Source organism: Calypte anna, chromosome W (genome assembly GCF_003957555.1).
Source record: "Calypte anna isolate BGI_N300 chromosome W, bCalAnn1_v1.p, whole genome shotgun sequence".
NCBI classification, from domain to species: Eukaryota; Metazoa; Chordata; class Aves; order Apodiformes; family Trochilidae; genus Calypte; species Calypte anna.
In genome coordinates, this window is record NC_044276.1 from 19808213 (window position 1) to 19825642 (window position 17430).

The 17430-nt window shown below is 37.5% G+C and overlaps 1 protein-coding gene across 1 annotated transcript in view; it reads left to right on the top strand.

Annotated features, from left to right (window-relative positions):
* The window catches only part of LOC103535423 (nipped-B-like protein), a 57169-nt gene extending 40843 nt beyond the window's left edge, over positions 1-16326 (top strand). The window contains exons 10-18 of the mRNA XM_030468351.1: positions 7174-7405; positions 7508-7659; positions 8041-8121; positions 9140-9240; positions 10464-10602; positions 10761-10843; positions 11870-12002; positions 12900-13043; positions 16177-16326. Of these exons, the coding sequence (XP_030324211.1) occupies positions 7174-7405; positions 7508-7659; positions 8041-8121; positions 9140-9240; positions 10464-10602; positions 10761-10843; positions 11870-12002; positions 12900-13043; positions 16177-16326 (1215 nt within the window). The remainder of the gene's footprint in view (positions 1-7173; positions 7406-7507; positions 7660-8040; positions 8122-9139; positions 9241-10463; positions 10603-10760; positions 10844-11869; positions 12003-12899; positions 13044-16176) is intronic.
* The last annotated feature ends 1104 nt before the right edge of the window (positions 16327-17430 follow it).

The window sequence follows — 17430 nt, forward strand, 5'->3', positions numbered from 1 at the left end:
TCTCTTCTCATACCTCTTGAGTGGATGGACCACAAGACAGGGACTGAGGGAGCAAAGTCCTTCCCTCTGTAAGAGATCAGGTTCCTAACCACTTGAGGAACCTGAACATACATAAGTCTTTTGGACCTGACAAGATACATCTCAGTCCTGAAGTAACTGGTTGATGTAGTTGCCAAGCCACTCTCCATGATATTTGAGACGTCATGGCAGACAGGTGAAGTCCCTGGTGACTGGAAAAAGGGACACATTGCACCCATTTTTAAAAAGAGTAGAAAGGTGTCTCAGTTTAGTGGTCAGGGCAAACCAAAACCCAGACAACAGAATTGCTCTCTATTGTTCTCCCTCACCCTCCCAGGGGAAGATAAAAAGGGGAATAAGGAAGAGAGACTTAAAGGTTGGAAGTTAAAAGTAGAACATGGTTAATAGAACAAGTAAGGGATAGTAACAAGCAGTAAAGTAATGAAAATATAAATATATATATACACACACACACAAGACCTGGTGTTAATGTTAGCTGATATAATAAGAGTATGACGGTCCTTCATGGCAGAGCCAACACAGGAAAAAGGGCAGGACTCAGCAACAGATTGAGTCAGATTATGCAGAGCAAATGGCGAGCTGTAAACTTAGAGCTAGGAGCCTCCTTCCAAGATGTCTGCCGGAAGAGAGAAGGGAACCAAAGGCAGATTTTCAACCCTTCTGGTGTTTTATAGGGTATGGCAGAATACTGAGGTCATACAATCCTTCTCTGTTCTGCCCCATGCACCTCCTCAGGATTCTAAGTAACATCTTCTGTCTCTCTTGGGCTTGGACATCAGAGGTCATCGCATCAATGCCATAAATTTAGTTTCTTCCCCCATCAAACCATAGCAAAAGGAGGAACTTGAGAACTACCAGTCTGTCACCCTCACCTCTGTGCCTGGGAAGATCCTGGAGCAAATCCTCCTAGAAGTTATGCTAAGGCACATGGGTGACAGAGAGGTGATTTGAGACTTCTTCACCAAGGGCAAGTCCTGCCTGACCAACCTAGTGGCCTTCTATGTTGGAGAAACTACATCAGCAGATAAGGGAAGAGCTATGAATGTCATCTGTCTGGACTTCTGTAAGGCCTTTGACATGGTCCCTGCAACATCCACTCTATATGGGAGAGATGGATTTGATAGGTGGACTCTTAGGTGGGTGAGAAATTGCCTGGATGGCTGCGTTCAGAGGTTAGTGGTCAACAGCTCGATTTCCAGATGGAGACTGGTAACAAGTGGTGTCCTTCAGGAGTCTGTATTGGGATCAGTACTGTTTAATATATTTATCAACAACATAGACGGTGAGAACAAGTGTGCACCCTTAGCAAGTTTGCAGACAGGACTGAGAGTGGTGTGGTTGACGTGCCTGAGGGATGGGATTCCATCCAGAGGGACCTGGGCAAGCTTCAGAAGTGGGCCTATGTGAACATCATGAGGTTAAAGAAGAGGAGTGTGAGCGATTTGGAGCATGGTGAACAGGGGTGTGGCACATCTGTGAGGCATGGCACAGTGGTTTGCATGGGGCAGTTTAGTCAGGCAGGGTGAGCGGCAGAGCAATTTACTCCAAGAATGATGGTGGCTACTTGGAGGAAGAATGTGCACCAGCACCCACTAAAATGGATATTGGTATCCAGACCACAGGCTGTGAGGAATGCTACAGCCTTTCACTGGCAACAGGGAGCATTTCTGACTGTGGCTGTGTGCAGTTTGAGCAGGTTGATGACCTGCTCAGCTGGGTGGCAGAGCTCCAAGACAAAGTGATGGAGCTCAGGGAAGAGGTGAGTAGGTTAAGAAATATCAGGGAGAGTGAGAGGGAAATTGATTACTTTCACCAAATGATCTCTCCAAGAACAGAATAGGAGGTAACTCTCAGTGGAGCAGAGGATCCCATATCCTCTCCTCAGCAAGCCTCCCAGCACTCCTGTAGAAACCCACAGGAGGAGGGTCAATGCTAACAGGTCACTGCTCTACAAAAAAACCCAGCACGCGTGTTCCTTTAAAAAATGCACCACCTGCAGTGCCCTTGTATAATAGGTATGAGGCTGTGCAGGAGGATCTGGTTGTGATCAAGGTCAAGGGTTCACAAAGGCCAGAAGCACCACTAAGGCTGACTCACCTCAGGATGGCCATCAAAACTGACCCTGAAAAGAAAAATCGATGTGTCATTGTAGTAGGTGACTCCCTGCTGAGGGGAGCAGAGGGTCTAATATGCAAACCAAACCCGCTTCATAGGGAGGTCTGCTGTCTCCCCAGTGCCCAGGTAAAGGATGTTGTAGGCAAATTTTCCAGTCTTGTGAGTCCTTCAGATTATTACCCACTTCTGGTCTTACAGGTGGGCAGTGATGATGTAATAATGAGAGGCACAAAGTCAATTAAAAGAGGTTTCAGAGCCTTGGGACAACTGGTGAAGGGATTAGGAGCCCAAGTTGTGTTCTCCATCCTTCTGACATCAGCGATGAGTGAGGGAATATATAGGAAGAGCCAACATGGCTCTGGGACTAGTGTCATCAAAGGGCTTTGGGTTCTATGACCATGTCTTGGTATACGAGGCACCAGAGCTATGAGCAAATAATGGGATGCACTTATAGCAGAGGGAGAAAGATTCTGGGGCAGGAGTTGGCAAGGCTTATTGATAGGGCTTTAAACTAGATTTGAAGGGGGAAGCAGTTAATAATATCATGCTTGCCTGTAACAAAAAATGAGGCAACACACCAAGGATGGAGTGCTAGTAAGGGCTTCCAACTTGTTGCCTTGAGGCAAGCCAGGGAGGACACACTGAGACACCCCAAAGGAATCAAGGGGGATTCTCCTCAGAGGGTGACACATCTAGCCCCGCGGAAGTGCTTCTATGTGAATGCACACAGCTTGGGCAACAAACAGATTCAATTAAGGGCCACGGTACTGCTGGAAAGCTATGGCATAGTGACTATTACTGAAACTTGGTGGGATGATTCCCATGAGTGGAATGTAGAGATAGACAGGTTCAAGCTCTTTAGGAAGGATAGGCAGGGTAGGAGGGGAGAAGGTGTTTCCCTCTACATCAGTAACCATCTGGAACTGATGGAGCTCTACCTGGGGAAGGACGACAAACTGATCAAGTGCATATGGGTTAAGATTAAAGGGAAGAAGGGAGAAGGTGATGTTACAGTAGGTAATGTTACCGACAGTGACATTAGTTACTGAGTAGGTGATGTTACAGACCCAATGGGATACACCCACGGGTACTGAGGGAACTGGCAGATGAGGTTGCTAAACTGCTGTCTATTATATTCCAAAAGTCATGGCAGTCTGTTGAAGTCTCCACTGACTGGAAAAGGGGAAGCCCCATTTTCAAAAAGGGAAAGAAGGAGGATCCAGGAAGCTACAGGCCATTCAGTCTCACCTCTGTGCCCTGTAAGATGATGGAGCAGATCCTCCTGGAGGCACTGCTGAGGCAGAATAATAACAAAGAGGTGATTGGGTATAATCAACACGGCTTCACCAAGGGCAAATCGTGCTTGACAAACCTTGTGGCCTTCTATGAAAAGGTTACAACATCAATAGACAAGGGAAGAACAACCGACGCCATTTACATGGGCCTGAGCAAAGCCTTCAGTACTGTCCTACATGACATCCTGGTCTCCAAGCTGGTAAAACATGAGTTTGATTGATGGACCACTTGGTGGATAAAGAACTGGCTTGATGGCCACACCCAAAGAATGAATGTCAATGGTTCCATGTCCAAGTGGAGGCAAGTGACAAGTGGTGTCCCTCAAGGATCAGTATTGGGACCAGTCTTGTTTAACATCTTTGTTAACAGCATGGACAGTGGTATTGAGTGTACCCTCAGCAAGTTTGCTGATGACACCAAGCTGTGTGGTGTTGCTGACACACTGGAAGAAGGCATGCCATCCAGAGGGATCTTGACAGGCTGGAGAGGTGGGCCCATGCCAGCTTCATGAAGTTCAACAAAATCAAGTGCAAGGTCCTGCATCTGGGTCAGGGCAATGCCAAGGTATATATATATAGTCTGGGCAGTGACTGGCTTGAGAGAAGCCCTGAGGAAAAAGACTTGGGGGTGCTGGTGGATGAGAAGTTCAACATGAGCCGTCAGTGTACCAAGTGTACACCTGCAGCTCAGAAAGCTAACCAGATCCTTGTCTGCATCAAGAGAAGCGTGGCCAGAAGGTCGAGGGAAGTGATTCTCCCCCTCTACTCTGCTCTTGTGAGATCTCACCTGGAGTACTGCATCCAGGTCTGAAGCCTGCAACACAGGAAAGACATGGAGCTCCTGGAGCAAGTCCAGAGGAGGGCCAAGAGGATGATCAGAGAGCTGGAGCACCTCTCCTATGAAGACAGGATGAGGAAGTCGGGGTTGTGCAGCCTGGAGAAGGTGGCTCCAGGGAGACCTTATAGCAGCCTTCCAGTACCTGAAGGAGGCCTACAGGAAAGGTGCAGACAAATTCTTTAGCAGGGCCTGCAGTGATAGGACAAGGTGTAATGGTGTTAAATGGAAAGAGTACATTTAGACAAGATATTAGGAAGAATTGTTTTTACTATGAGCATGATGAAACACTGGCACATGTTGCCCAGCGTGGTGTTTGATGCCTCATCCCTGGAAACATTCAAGGTCAGGTTGGACAGGGCTCTGAGAAACCTTAACTAGTTGAAGATGTCCCTGCTCACTGCAGGAGTTTTGGTCTATATAACCTTTAAAGGTGCCTTCCAACTCAAAACATTCTATGATTCTTTTATCTTTTACTACTCGACTTGTTTTACTATAGTATTGATAACTAACAGGCATATTGGAAGGTGTTGTATTTTGACTGATTACAAATATCATAGTTTTATCCTGAAATATTCATAGTAAGTGGTGCAACTTCCACTTGCACATTTCTGTACTACTTTTCTATATGTCCATAAAAAATCTCTTACACGATGGGAGGAGTATTACAGCTTTCACATAGAGTATATTCTTCTCCCGAGCATTAAGAACTGAGGAAGTGGGTTATTTGGATCTGCTCTTAAGCTGCAAAGTTTAATTTTCACTGTAAAGAAAATTAACAGGAAGTTTAAGATTTTAGGGTTTTTTCCCTGATATACCTAAAACTACATTGGGATTTGGAGTTTTTTACAAAGCTGAACTGTGACATTACACATTTCTCATCTATTTATTTTTACACTTTCCAAACAAAACAATATTCTAGCAAGAACAGAGCTCTGTAACTTTGTGGGAGAAAAAGCTTGATCTGCCGAAACAGATAGTAATTATGTATATTGGAAAGGAAGAATTTCAACATGAAAACCAGAGACACATTGCTTGTACCAAAAAATCTTCATCTAAATAGTTTGTTAGGTTTTCAAAGTTTCAGTATATGGAAAAAAAGCTACAATTAAAAAAGAAGCAATCTTTACCCAAACAATTTTTAAATTTTTCTAAAAAACCCATTAAACATTATGTCAAAGAAAGCCAGTGTTGAACTGTGCTGTTATACAGCCAGGAAATATAATTTTTTTCTGTGGGCTATATTTGTAATAGAGAGGTTTTTAAAAATTGCACATGGTTTTGCTATTAATATGTTATTGCAATATTTAGAATCATAGAATGGCTAGGGTTGGAAGGGACCTTAAAGATCATCAAGATTCAACTGCCCTGCATGGGCAGGAACAGCTTCCACTAGACCAGGTTGCTCAGAGCCCCATTCAACTGCCAGGGAGCGGACAGCCACAGCTTCTCTGGGCAACCTGGGGCAGGGTCTTACCACCGTCACAGTAAAGAACTTCTTCCTAATGTCTAACCTGAATCTCCCCTCTTCATGTTTGAAACCATTTCCCCTTGTCCTCTCGCTACATGCTTGTGCAAAAAGCCCTACCCCAGCTTTCATGTAGGCCCCCTTTAGGGACTGGAAAGCTGCTATAAGGTCACCTTGGAGCCTCCTCCTCTCCAGGCTGAACAACCCCAATGTTCTCAGCCTGTCTTCATAGGGGAGGTACTCCATCCCTCTGAGCATTTTAGTGGCTCTCCTCTGGACTCTGGACTTGCTCCAAGAGCTCCACGTCCTTCCTGTGTTGCGGGCTCCAGAACTGGACACAGTACTCCAGGTGGGGTCTTACAAGAGCAGAGTAGAGGAAGAGAATCATCTGCCTTGGCTGGCTGTCTATGCTTCTTTTGATGCAGTCCAGGAGTCAGTTGGCTTTCTGGGCTGAAAGTGCACATTGCTGGCTCATGTTAAGTTTCTGGTCCACCCCCACCCCCAAGTCCTCATCAGGTCCATCCTGAATGCTTTCTCCTCCCAGCCTATATTGATGCATGGGATTGCCTCAACCCAGGTGCAGAACCTTGCACTTGGCCTTGTTGAACTTCATGCAGTTTGCACAAGCCCACTTCTTGAGCCTGTCAGGATCTCTCTGGATGGTATCCCTTTCCACGAGTATGTTGATATCACCACATAGATTGTGTTCACAACTCTGGGTGTGACCATCCAGCCAGTGCCTTATCCAATGAGTGGTCCATCTGTTGAACCCATATCATTCCAGTTTAGAGACCCGAATGTCATGCAGGGCAGTTTCAGAAGTGTTGAGTGGTCATAATTAACCTCATGTATGTTATTTTTTATAATTTGTACAAAGACAGAAATACAGAAATTCTATACCCCTTGTTATATCTAAATGGTCATATTTTAAAAGACATGGGTTGGTCTGTGAAGTGGAGAAAGTTATATTCTTATGAGTTTTGTGACTTTACAGTCTTTTTGTGTAAGAATTGGCTCTAGCAGAAAAATTAGACTGATGAAAGCAGCAACTGGTGTTCATAGTTCACTGAAGAAAACACTAGATGAGTGAGTTTAGATTTTTATTAAGTTACAGCATTCTTGAGTAGAGAATGTGGCACTCTTCCTTCATAGTGCTTCCCTCTGATACACAGAAAGCTTCTTTGTGTTTGAGCAGAAGAATACAGTAAGACATTGAAGACTTGTAATTTAAGATTACAAACCTGTTGCTAGTAATTTCTAAATTTCTAGATTTCTTAAATAAACTATTTTTGTATCATAAAGGGAATGCAACATTTTGTATGTGTGTGTATGTAAGTATACTGAAATAATGTTATCTTTAACTTGGTATGGATAAAAATTTGACCTGTTCATGCCCTCTTGTCTTTTCTTGCCTGTTACAGAACAATGACACTGAAGATGAGGAGAGATTATGGAGAGATCTTATTATGGAGAGAGTGACAAAATCTGCAGATGCTTGTCTTACTGCTATCAATATTATGACATCACCAAATATGCCTAAAGCTGTATATATTGAGGATGTAATAGAAAGAGTTATTCAGTACACAAAATTTCATTTGCAGAACACTCTCTATCCTCAATATGATCCTGTGTATAGAGTGGATCCTCATGGTGGTTAGTATGCTAAATGTTTTGCATTTAGTGTAATAATATCTTTCTAATATTTGACATAAGTGAAACATTGAAAAAATTAATAAAGATATTTTTATTTTATAGGTGGTGTTTTAAGTTCAAAAGCAAAACGTGCCAAGTGTTCCACCCATAAGCAGAGAGTTATAGTCATGCTGTATAACAAAGTTTGTGACATTGTCAGCAGTTTGTCAGAGTTGCTAGAGATACAGCTTCTTACTGATACAACTATTCTTCAGGTAAATTTTATCAGAATAATTTCTGTCTGAGAATACAGTCCCTCTGAGAAAAGAAAAATGTATGATTGTCTCAATGTCATGAAGTATGAAATCAGTACAAATCAGTAAAAATTATTAAAATCAGTGTCTAATTTGTTGTGTAGTATGTAATCTCCAGAAGAAGATCATTTAATGTTCAAATCTTTAATGACTTTTATTGTTCACTTTAGAAAACTAATCTAATTGTATTCAAATATTCTTTAATAACTTTATTTTGAAATAATATAAAGTAATACACGTTGTTGAATACCTTACCATGTGAATGAATAACCTATTTGTGAAACTGCATAAATAACAGTTTGTTAGTCAAATATACTTTAAAAACCTTATATCTATTGATAGGTATCATCTATGGGAATAACACCCTTCTTTGTAGAAAATGTCAGTGAACTACAGTTATGTGCCATCAAATTAGTGACTGCAGTAAGTACTTTTTAATTTGCAGTTTCATGTTCATGTACTTCTGAGAGTTATTAAGGCATTCACATAGGCTGTATTTTTGCTGGTAGAGAATTGGAGTTTAGAATTAATTTTATTCTTGAATGTTTTTACAGTTTGGTATCATAAGCTAGGAACAGTATTAAATCTCCCTGAGATGCTCCTATTTGTAGAGTACCCTATAGGAAGAAATAGTCAACTTAAGCTAAGGAATTTACTCAATTTTGGTTATGTGTTTAAATTATAAACACAAACTCTTTCCTCTTACCTGCCCTTTCTTGTCTTAAGAAATCCTAGCAATGTGGTTTTCCTTATTTCCTCTGTTAAGATTTGAAATTATGCAATAGAATAATCTATAGAACTAATTGGATACTTTTATGTAATAGAATGTCCTTTTCCTCTGAAGAGGTGGCTATGTGAAAAATTCATGGGGCAGATAAAATATTATTTCAGGAAAACTGCAATGGAACACAGATGTGCTCCAGTATTTGTAAAAGTAGTTATGCCTATACAAATAGTGAGGCAAACTTTACAATCCTGACCCCAGAAATTAAAAGAATATTTTGTATCAGGCAAACATTAAAGCTTAGGTTATGAAGTAAAACTGGTTTCTCACATGTACTCTAAAACCATACATGTGTTCATGCTAATTTATGTTACTATTAAGTTTACTTTCTACTGGAGTCTGAAAGCTTAGCATCACACTGTTTGACTTTCTTATATAGTGTATAGTACCATTGGCAATTTTTTTTAAAACATGGTATTTTATGAGCGATTACACATTTATGCTATCTGAATATTTTTAAAAATCAATAATTGAAAATATTTTATGTATTTTATAAAGAAATACTTTATTTGAAAAAAAACAAAGCAATGCATTAAAACCAATTTATTTAAATGCCATGTAAAGTGTATATTTCTATATAATTTTTAGCGATATATTTAAAAAGCAATATTTTATGTAACAATAATTTTTTTTAACAATCCTATAACTGTTAAATAGGTGTTCTCCAGGTATGAAAAACATAGACAGTTAATACTAGAAGAAATTTTCACTTCCCTTGCAAGACTACCAACTAGCAAGAGGAGTTTGAGAAATTTCAGGTAATTTCTGACATAGATTGATAATTTATAGACAGTAGCATTTACAGTTCTGTAGATGTACGATTTTAGGTTTCAGTATTAAAAACTTGTTAAAAAATCTGTGACTCCACAAGATGCTCTTTGTTAGAGGCTGATATTTCAAAACCTCTAGTGAGAGTACAATTGCCTCATGAATGTATTTTTTAATAATCACTGTTTCTTATGCCATCATATTTATGCCTGATGACAAAATTAATTGAAATATTCTTTGTCTCCTTAAGGATGTAAATGAGTGTAATGTTAATGTGCATTCGTAGGTTTGAGGTTGTGCACAAGCACAATTTTGTGTGATTGTAGTGTGCATTTGAAGGTTTGAGTTTGACATAGGCCCACTACTATCACCCGTTGCTTTTTGTTTGCACTGGTTGTTATATGGTGAGCTGATTGGGCTGCCTTCCTCATCTCTAGCAATTTACCTGATGCAGCATGTTTTTCCTCTTCAGTCTACAGAACTGTGAAGCAATTCTGCCAGGGCAATAATTGCATTAATAATTGCAAACTGGTTTGTGCCCAGATATTATTTGGGGAGAATTATGTCAGAGATTATCACATTTTCATATTGTTAAGGGTAGCATTATGTGGTGTTGATGTACGTATGGGTAGTAAACACCGTACTATTTGTCAGGTATATCACTTGGAACCAGATAAATGTGAGGTGGAGTGTATTTGTACTTGTCATATCAACTTAAAAGACACTCTTGCATTCTGAAGTTTATAGTCTGTTACACTATGTGAGATTACCATAGGTCTAAATCTCGTAGAAGTCAATCCAGGTCACAGTCACTATTTTCTATTTTTTACAAGTCCTGCACATTTCACATACATTAAACAATATATAAGTAATAAATTATTAGGACAAGATCATCTATAAGGTCCCTTCCAACCTAAGCCATTCTATGATGATTCTATGATTGATCATTATGGTGTTTTTTATGGCTATTATTTAGAAATGGATATGTCATTATACATAAGCAGCCTATTAGCAAATGCCTTAGAATTGCGGTGTTTGATTTATTAAATATTTCCGTTGATTTCTGCTGAACTTCACAGATACTCTGGTAGCCCATATGTGAGCTGTTTCAGTTTATCTCTTTGGCCTGAGACCAAATTTTTCATAAAAAGTTTTGGTTTGCTTTGTCTTTTAGTTTAGTATTAGTGTTAATGCTCTCTTTTCTTATTCACAGATTAAACAGTAGTGACACTGATGGAGAGCCTATGTATATTCAGATGGTAACAGCACTAGTTCTGCAGCTTATTCAGTGTGTGGTGCATTTGCCATCAACAGAAAAAGATTCTAATTCAGAGGAGGAATCAAACAAAAAAGTAAAAATTTTATTAATTATTATTTTAGTAAGATTCTGGTAATTAAGCATTATAATTTTATGTCTGCTGTAATTATTTAATGAATGAGAAATGTTCATCTGGAAATCATATTTCTGTGTATGCTAAAATATTAGACAAATAAACCTTATTATTTTTAGGTGGATCAAGATGTGCTTATTACTAACTCATATGAAACAGCGATGAGAACAGCACAAAACTTCCTTTCTATTTTTCTTAAGAAGTAAGTACTTTTCCATTCCTTAGTGTATTCATGACACCAATTCCAAATAAAATTTGTCACACTTTTAACGCAAACCAAATCACTTTGCAATGCTAAATGTCTACTAATAAAGTTACTTATAACAATATACTTTATAGATCCTTTAGAGACCTACTTGTCCGAACAAAAATTTTTATGAAATAGGAAATCTGCAGGGGTTTCTTTACACACTGAAGAATCTGTCTTATAGTTTATATAGGATCCTTTTATCAGGGGTCTTTTACTCATCTGAAGCATGGAAGAGAAGGCTGATTAAATATGTAAGTGTTGAAACCAGATTCTTTCAGTGACTGGAATGACAAAGATATAAAAAAACCTAAAATTACTTTCATGTAGATAAAGTTAGGTAGCTCAACAGGGAAAAAACCAGCCAAACTGAATATGGAAAGGATTTGTAGCAAGAAGTCCTAAGGTTTTTATTGCGTTTTCTACTGTTAAGCCAAAAGGCTATTTACAAGGCATCTAGCCATCTCTCTGCATATGTTTATCATTAAAGTTATGGATGCCACATATAAGTGAAACACTGTCAGGTATGTTGTCTTTTGATTATTTTTTTTACATTCTGATTTTAATCTTTGTGGAGCATAATACTGAGATGTCTCATCACTGAGAGGTAAGTCAGACCAGGATTAAGGGCGCAACACCTCATAAATACCCCACTGTAGCTTGAGTTTTAGCATTTTACCTACTTTGTCCCTTCAAGTTAATGCAGACTTTAACCCAAAAATAATAAATTAAAATATCTTAGGAACAAAATACTGCTATCTTTGATTAGCTGATTTACTTGCAGTGCATCTTGGATGAATAACTGTTTAAAATATTTGTCTGTAAATGGATAAAAAAAAATTCTGGTAATATTTCAGATTTTTTTTTAGAATTGCATAAACCTGGTTTTCTGGTTAAACATAGAATTATTTATGTTTATATCAGAATAAAAGCTTAAATAGCTCTTAAATTCTCTTACAAAATACATTTTCTTTTAAACAGGTGTGGTAGCAAACAAGGGGAAGAAGACTACAGACCACTGTTTGAGAACTTCATTCAAGATCTTCTTTCCACAGTCAATAAACCAGAATGGCCAGCGGCAGAATTGCTACTGAGCTTATTAGGAAGGCTACTGGTAAGGAATTCTTGGTTTTAACTATTATTATAATTTATTTCTTATTACAATGAACCTTGTTTATTTTAGCTCAAACTATTATAAGAATGCTTTCTGGTTGTTGAAACACACATGCAGCATTTAAGGATTTTCTTACATGTATCACTATTATGTAATGCATAGAAACTAAAAGTTAGGTTGGAATATCATTGATATGAAACTTAGTAAAAGTCATATGTATACAGTTTCTCATGGAAAGCCACTTCTACTATTCCATTACATTTTCTGCTTTAAAAAAATGCCATTGTATAGTATCTCAGTGTAGATATTAATTGGGAATTAAGTCAGACTAATAGTTGTAATTATTCATGTTAAATACTTCTCTGGACTATTCCTTTAGCACAGAACCTTAAAACAATTAAGTAGTTTGGTCTTTTAACAATAATAGTATATTTACTTATGTAATGTGACATTTTACAGAACAAATATTTTCATCGATGTGATATTTGAGAGTTGTTCTTCAGTATTATAATGCAATCAAAACAGTAATTTGAGCTGTTTCTTGGAAAAATATTTTATGGTCCTGATTCTGTTTAAATGTAGTTTTCTTTATACATGTGTGAATGATGAAGAAGTTGCATTATGGTGCTTTGCTATTGCGAAGGATATGTGCTCTTCTAGATGTCCTTATTTTATAAAAATATATATTAAAAACCAGGCATATTTATAGTGAGACCCAATAAAGGAAAAAACATTAATTAAAAGTAAGGAGTGTATCCGTGATGTAATAGTAAATTACATAATTTTATGCAGCATAGAAATTAGGTGGAATTTTTAATAAGGTGAAGCAATGTCTGGTGAGAAGAATCTCAGTTGCATAAATAAATATTTTTTTATTAACATTTCTTCTTTTCTTAGGTTCACCAGTTCAGTAACAAATCTACAGAAATGGCATTAAGAGTTGCATCACTTGACTATCTTGGAACTGTAGCTGCAAGACTCAGGAAAGATGCAGTCACTAGCAAAATGGATCAAGGATCAATAGCCAGAATCATCAAGCAGGTATGTGAGAGATCCCATACCAGATGGATTTAGATCTATCCATTTAAAAATTTGAACGTTTTAAAGATATAAGCATCACATTTCTTAATTCATGTCTTTCTCACACCATCTTCCTAGTGATCATAGAATCATAGAATGTCTCAGATTGGAAGAGGCCTTTAAAGGTCATCTAGTCCAACTTGCCATGAAGTGAGCAAGGACATGTTCAACTAAATGAGGTTGATCAGAGCCCTGTCCAACCTGACCTTGAATGTTTCCAAAGGCTTCTACCACCTCTCTGGGAAACCTGTGCCAGTGTTACGCCTCTAATAACAAAAAATTTCTTCCTTATATCTAGTCTAAATCTACTCTCTCTCAATTTAAAACCATTACCCCTTGTCCTATCACCGCAGACCCTGCTAAAGTTTGTCCACATCTTTCCTGTAGGCCCTCTTCAGGTACTGGAAGGCCACTGTAAGGTCTCTCCAGAGCCTTCTTTTCTCCAGGCTGAACAACCCCGACTTCCTCAGCCTGTCTTCATAAGAGAGATGCTCCAGCCCTCTGATCATTTTTGTGGCTCTCCTCTGGACCCGCTTCAGCAGGTCCATGTCTTTCTTGTGCTGAGGACTCCAGAAGTAGACACAGTACTCCAGGTGGTGTCTCATGAAAGCAGAGTAGAGGTGTAGAATAATGTCCCTTGACCTGCTGGCCATGCTTCTTTTGTTTCAGCCCAGGATACAGGTGGCTTTCTGGGCTGTGAGTGCACACTGCCAGCTCTTGTTGAGTGTCATCTATCACCCCCAAGTCCTTTTCCTCAGGACTGCTCTCAATACATTCTCCAGCCAACCTGTATTTGTTCTTTGGATTCTATCTTAAGGGGGATTAAAATATATATGTGTATGTATCTTTGTGCGTTTACTATTACCATTGGGCTTATGGCACTCATACACAGCTTTTAGAGAGTTAAACTGTTAGGCCTGTAAGGTTAGATTTATGTGATGTAGCTGGTATTGGTCTTGGGTTTTGTGTTTTTTGTTTTTAACTGGGCTTGCATATATCTTCCAGTAGATAATGCATATTTGCATTTCTGCTAATGCTGCTTATCAAAATGTCTCTAAATCTGCAAGGGTGACAGCAATTAACAAAGCATTTATACATTTGGTCTCTCTACAGTACATAATATGATGAGACAATAGTTCTTATGTGTCCTTTTAAAAATGTAGTCTTGTGCATTTCTTATGGATGCTGTACATTTCTTTCTGAATTACTAATTGTTCTCAGCATGATTAAGATATAAATTTGGTTAGTCATATCAAGGTAATTTCCCTTTCAATTACTTGAAAAGACTCTAGATCTATTCTCTGTATTTTATAATGACTTACAGATTTATGTTGAATATAAACCTTGTGCAATTTACAGGCATTCAAATAAATAATAAAAATTCATCTGCTCCTTTATGAGGGTGATACTTCCCATAACTTTTATCAGTTAGAATATTGTACTACATATAGTGTGAAATCTTCATGTCCATGCTTTAATATAATTTATACTTCTATGTGCTAAGGGATCATAAATCTCTGTTGTCAGTGATTTTGAAAATTCTACATTAAACTTCATAGAGAAATATTTTGGAAGATTCCTTTTTTCTTATCTTCAGAAGTTATATTATAGTATTGAAGGATATTCCTTAAAGGTACTTATCCAAGTTGTGACCTGAATTTTTCTATTTGTTTTGTGGTTTTTTACAGGATCAGACATTAACTAGCCATTAGCATCTACAGATAAAATATCTGTGGGCAAATGAGTGCTAAAAGCATTTTTTCAGTTATTCAGGAAAGTTAATGTCAATGATGGTAGACAGTGCCATCTATACATTGTGGAATGTGTATACTATAGAGTACCATCAGTCAGGGTAGATAGTGTGTTGTTCATAAATCTTTATAAATTATTTGTAACATCAGAGCAAAATACTTGGAAATGTGGATATGACAGCTAAGCTTCGCTTTACTGTTTGTATGGCAAGAAACTTGGTAGACGTATTCAGCTTTAGTCATCAGAAAGATTTAAAATTATTGTTTTCATTCAGAAAAGAACTTAAAGGTCTACAGAGTTTTCTTTCCTGCTGAATTGAATGTTTAGACTGTTGGAAATTTCCTTCTACCCTCAGATATCATTACTAGGAAATCCCCCAATGTTTGATGAAGACTTATAACTCTGTCTACTGTGGTTTGGACTCATGAATGGTAGAATTAGATTTAGGAGAAAATCTATTCTGTTTTGACATTTTTAAAGAGTTTGCCATAGAAATCTGTCATAGATTGTCAAGATGAAAACTTGTGCATGCTTTTCATTAGTTTCTCTCTTAATATACTCATCTTCTGGACTTGTAACTACCTTTTTCCACTTGCTGATGTCTGCAAGCTTTATTATGTGCTGCATTTGTGACAAGATTTTCAATCTCTGCTGTTCATACAGACGTTAAGATGGTTATAAGTTACAAGTTTTATTACTGAAGAAGAAAAATGTTTTCTAGCTGAAGAATTTTAAGACAGAAATTATTCTTTTACTTTTTATTATCAATATTGAATATGATTTGTTGCAGTTTCTTTTTTTTTGTTTTGGGTTTTTTACGTGTTTGAAAGTAATTAGGCACTTAAGGTTCATCAAGTACATAATTTCTTTGATGTTTACCATATGTTTTTATTGTTGTCTATGTTTCATGTTTATTTTCATTTGACTTTTTTGCCTTTATTCTGTTATTCAACTGAGAAGTCACTGTTTCAGTATTTAACATTGCTGAGAGAGTTAACGATGAATTTTATAGGTTAAACCTTGTGTCAGTGATTTCAGCCCTTTTTACCTCAGGGACAGAGGGTCCTCTCACCAGATCATAGTATAAAAACTAATAAATCAGTCATTCTGTTTGAAAACTGGTTTTATTCTGTTGTTAATCTTTTTTAGATTTTGGATCCACAGTTTCAATTTGGTTTAGTCTGTATAAAGTTTAGAAGTAATTGATTAAAAAATTGTTAGTTGTACTGATAATTGCAGAACATTAACTTCTGAGTATTTTGTATGTGGGCATGCAGATTTTCAGATTATAATTGCCACTGTTCAATATTCTTTTTTAAAAATATCTTACTATTTCTGATAGGTTTCAGGAGGAGAAGATGAAATTCAGCAGCTGCAAAAGGCTTTGCTAGATTATCTGGATGAGAACACAGAAACTGATGCATCATTGGTGGTAAATTTCAGCTTTCTGATGTCAAGTGTATATAAAATTATCTTCAGTAGCATGTACTGAATAAAATGCTTTCAGTCATGCATATTAGTGCTTCAATTAAATTGTCACCCTAACATATAATGTTGATTGTGCTTTTCAAAATATGGTTGGTGCATTAAACTCACTTAATCTCATTATAAATGTGTTAATTTCACTCTTCTATGTCTGTTGGTTTTGTTTTCTGTGTGTCCTGCTTTATTTCTCCAGTTTTCTCGGAAGTTTTATATAGCACAGTGGTTTCGTGATACAACTATGGAGACAGAGAAAGCAATTAAATCTCAGAAGGATGAGGATTCATCTGAAGGAACACATCATGCAAAAGATGTTGAGACCACAGGACAAATCATGCATAGAGCGGAAAGTCGCAAAACATTTCTTCGCAGCATCATTAAAACTGCTCCATCACAATTCAGTACATTAAAGTATGTTTCAGCACTACTGATTTCTTTATTAACCATTCATTTGTTGGTTTTAATAATTTTTAATTAACATGTCCTCATTAAAACGTTGGATTTGTTGCAGGATTAATTCTGATACTGTGGACTATGAAGATGCATGTTTGATTGTTCGCTACTTGGCCTCTATGAGGCCATTTGCCCAGAGCTTCGATATTTATTTGACACAGGTAAACTGTGCTGGAAGACTTAGTATAGTGAAACACAGTTGGTTTCTGATTCTAAATACTTTTGCAGTATTGTACAATATCTGTTCATTGTTGAGCACAAGTATTTAACAGGCCATGATAACACCATGTGCTTTGATATTCTGTACCGATGACATAATTGTTTATATTTCTTTTTCTTGCATTCATTTTCTTTGCCACATACATTATTTGTCTATGTATGTATATGACAAAATCATTCTTAGATGTGCACAGTAAAAGGATAACTACAAAATCTTGAAACCTTTTTAAAAGTTTCTGTAAGATGCATGCTCATTTCGTAATATTATCTCATTAAATTGACCTTAATTTGATTTGAAAATACAAGCCAACTTGATGAGTTGCTTGCAGTGCATGTTACTGTCACTTTGGAAGCTGTTTGACCAGTGTTATTTCTTTCCTTTTTCTGAGAGAAGAGCTAATATGTTGTCATGGTGACATGTTTAAACTCCAGTACTGGTTTA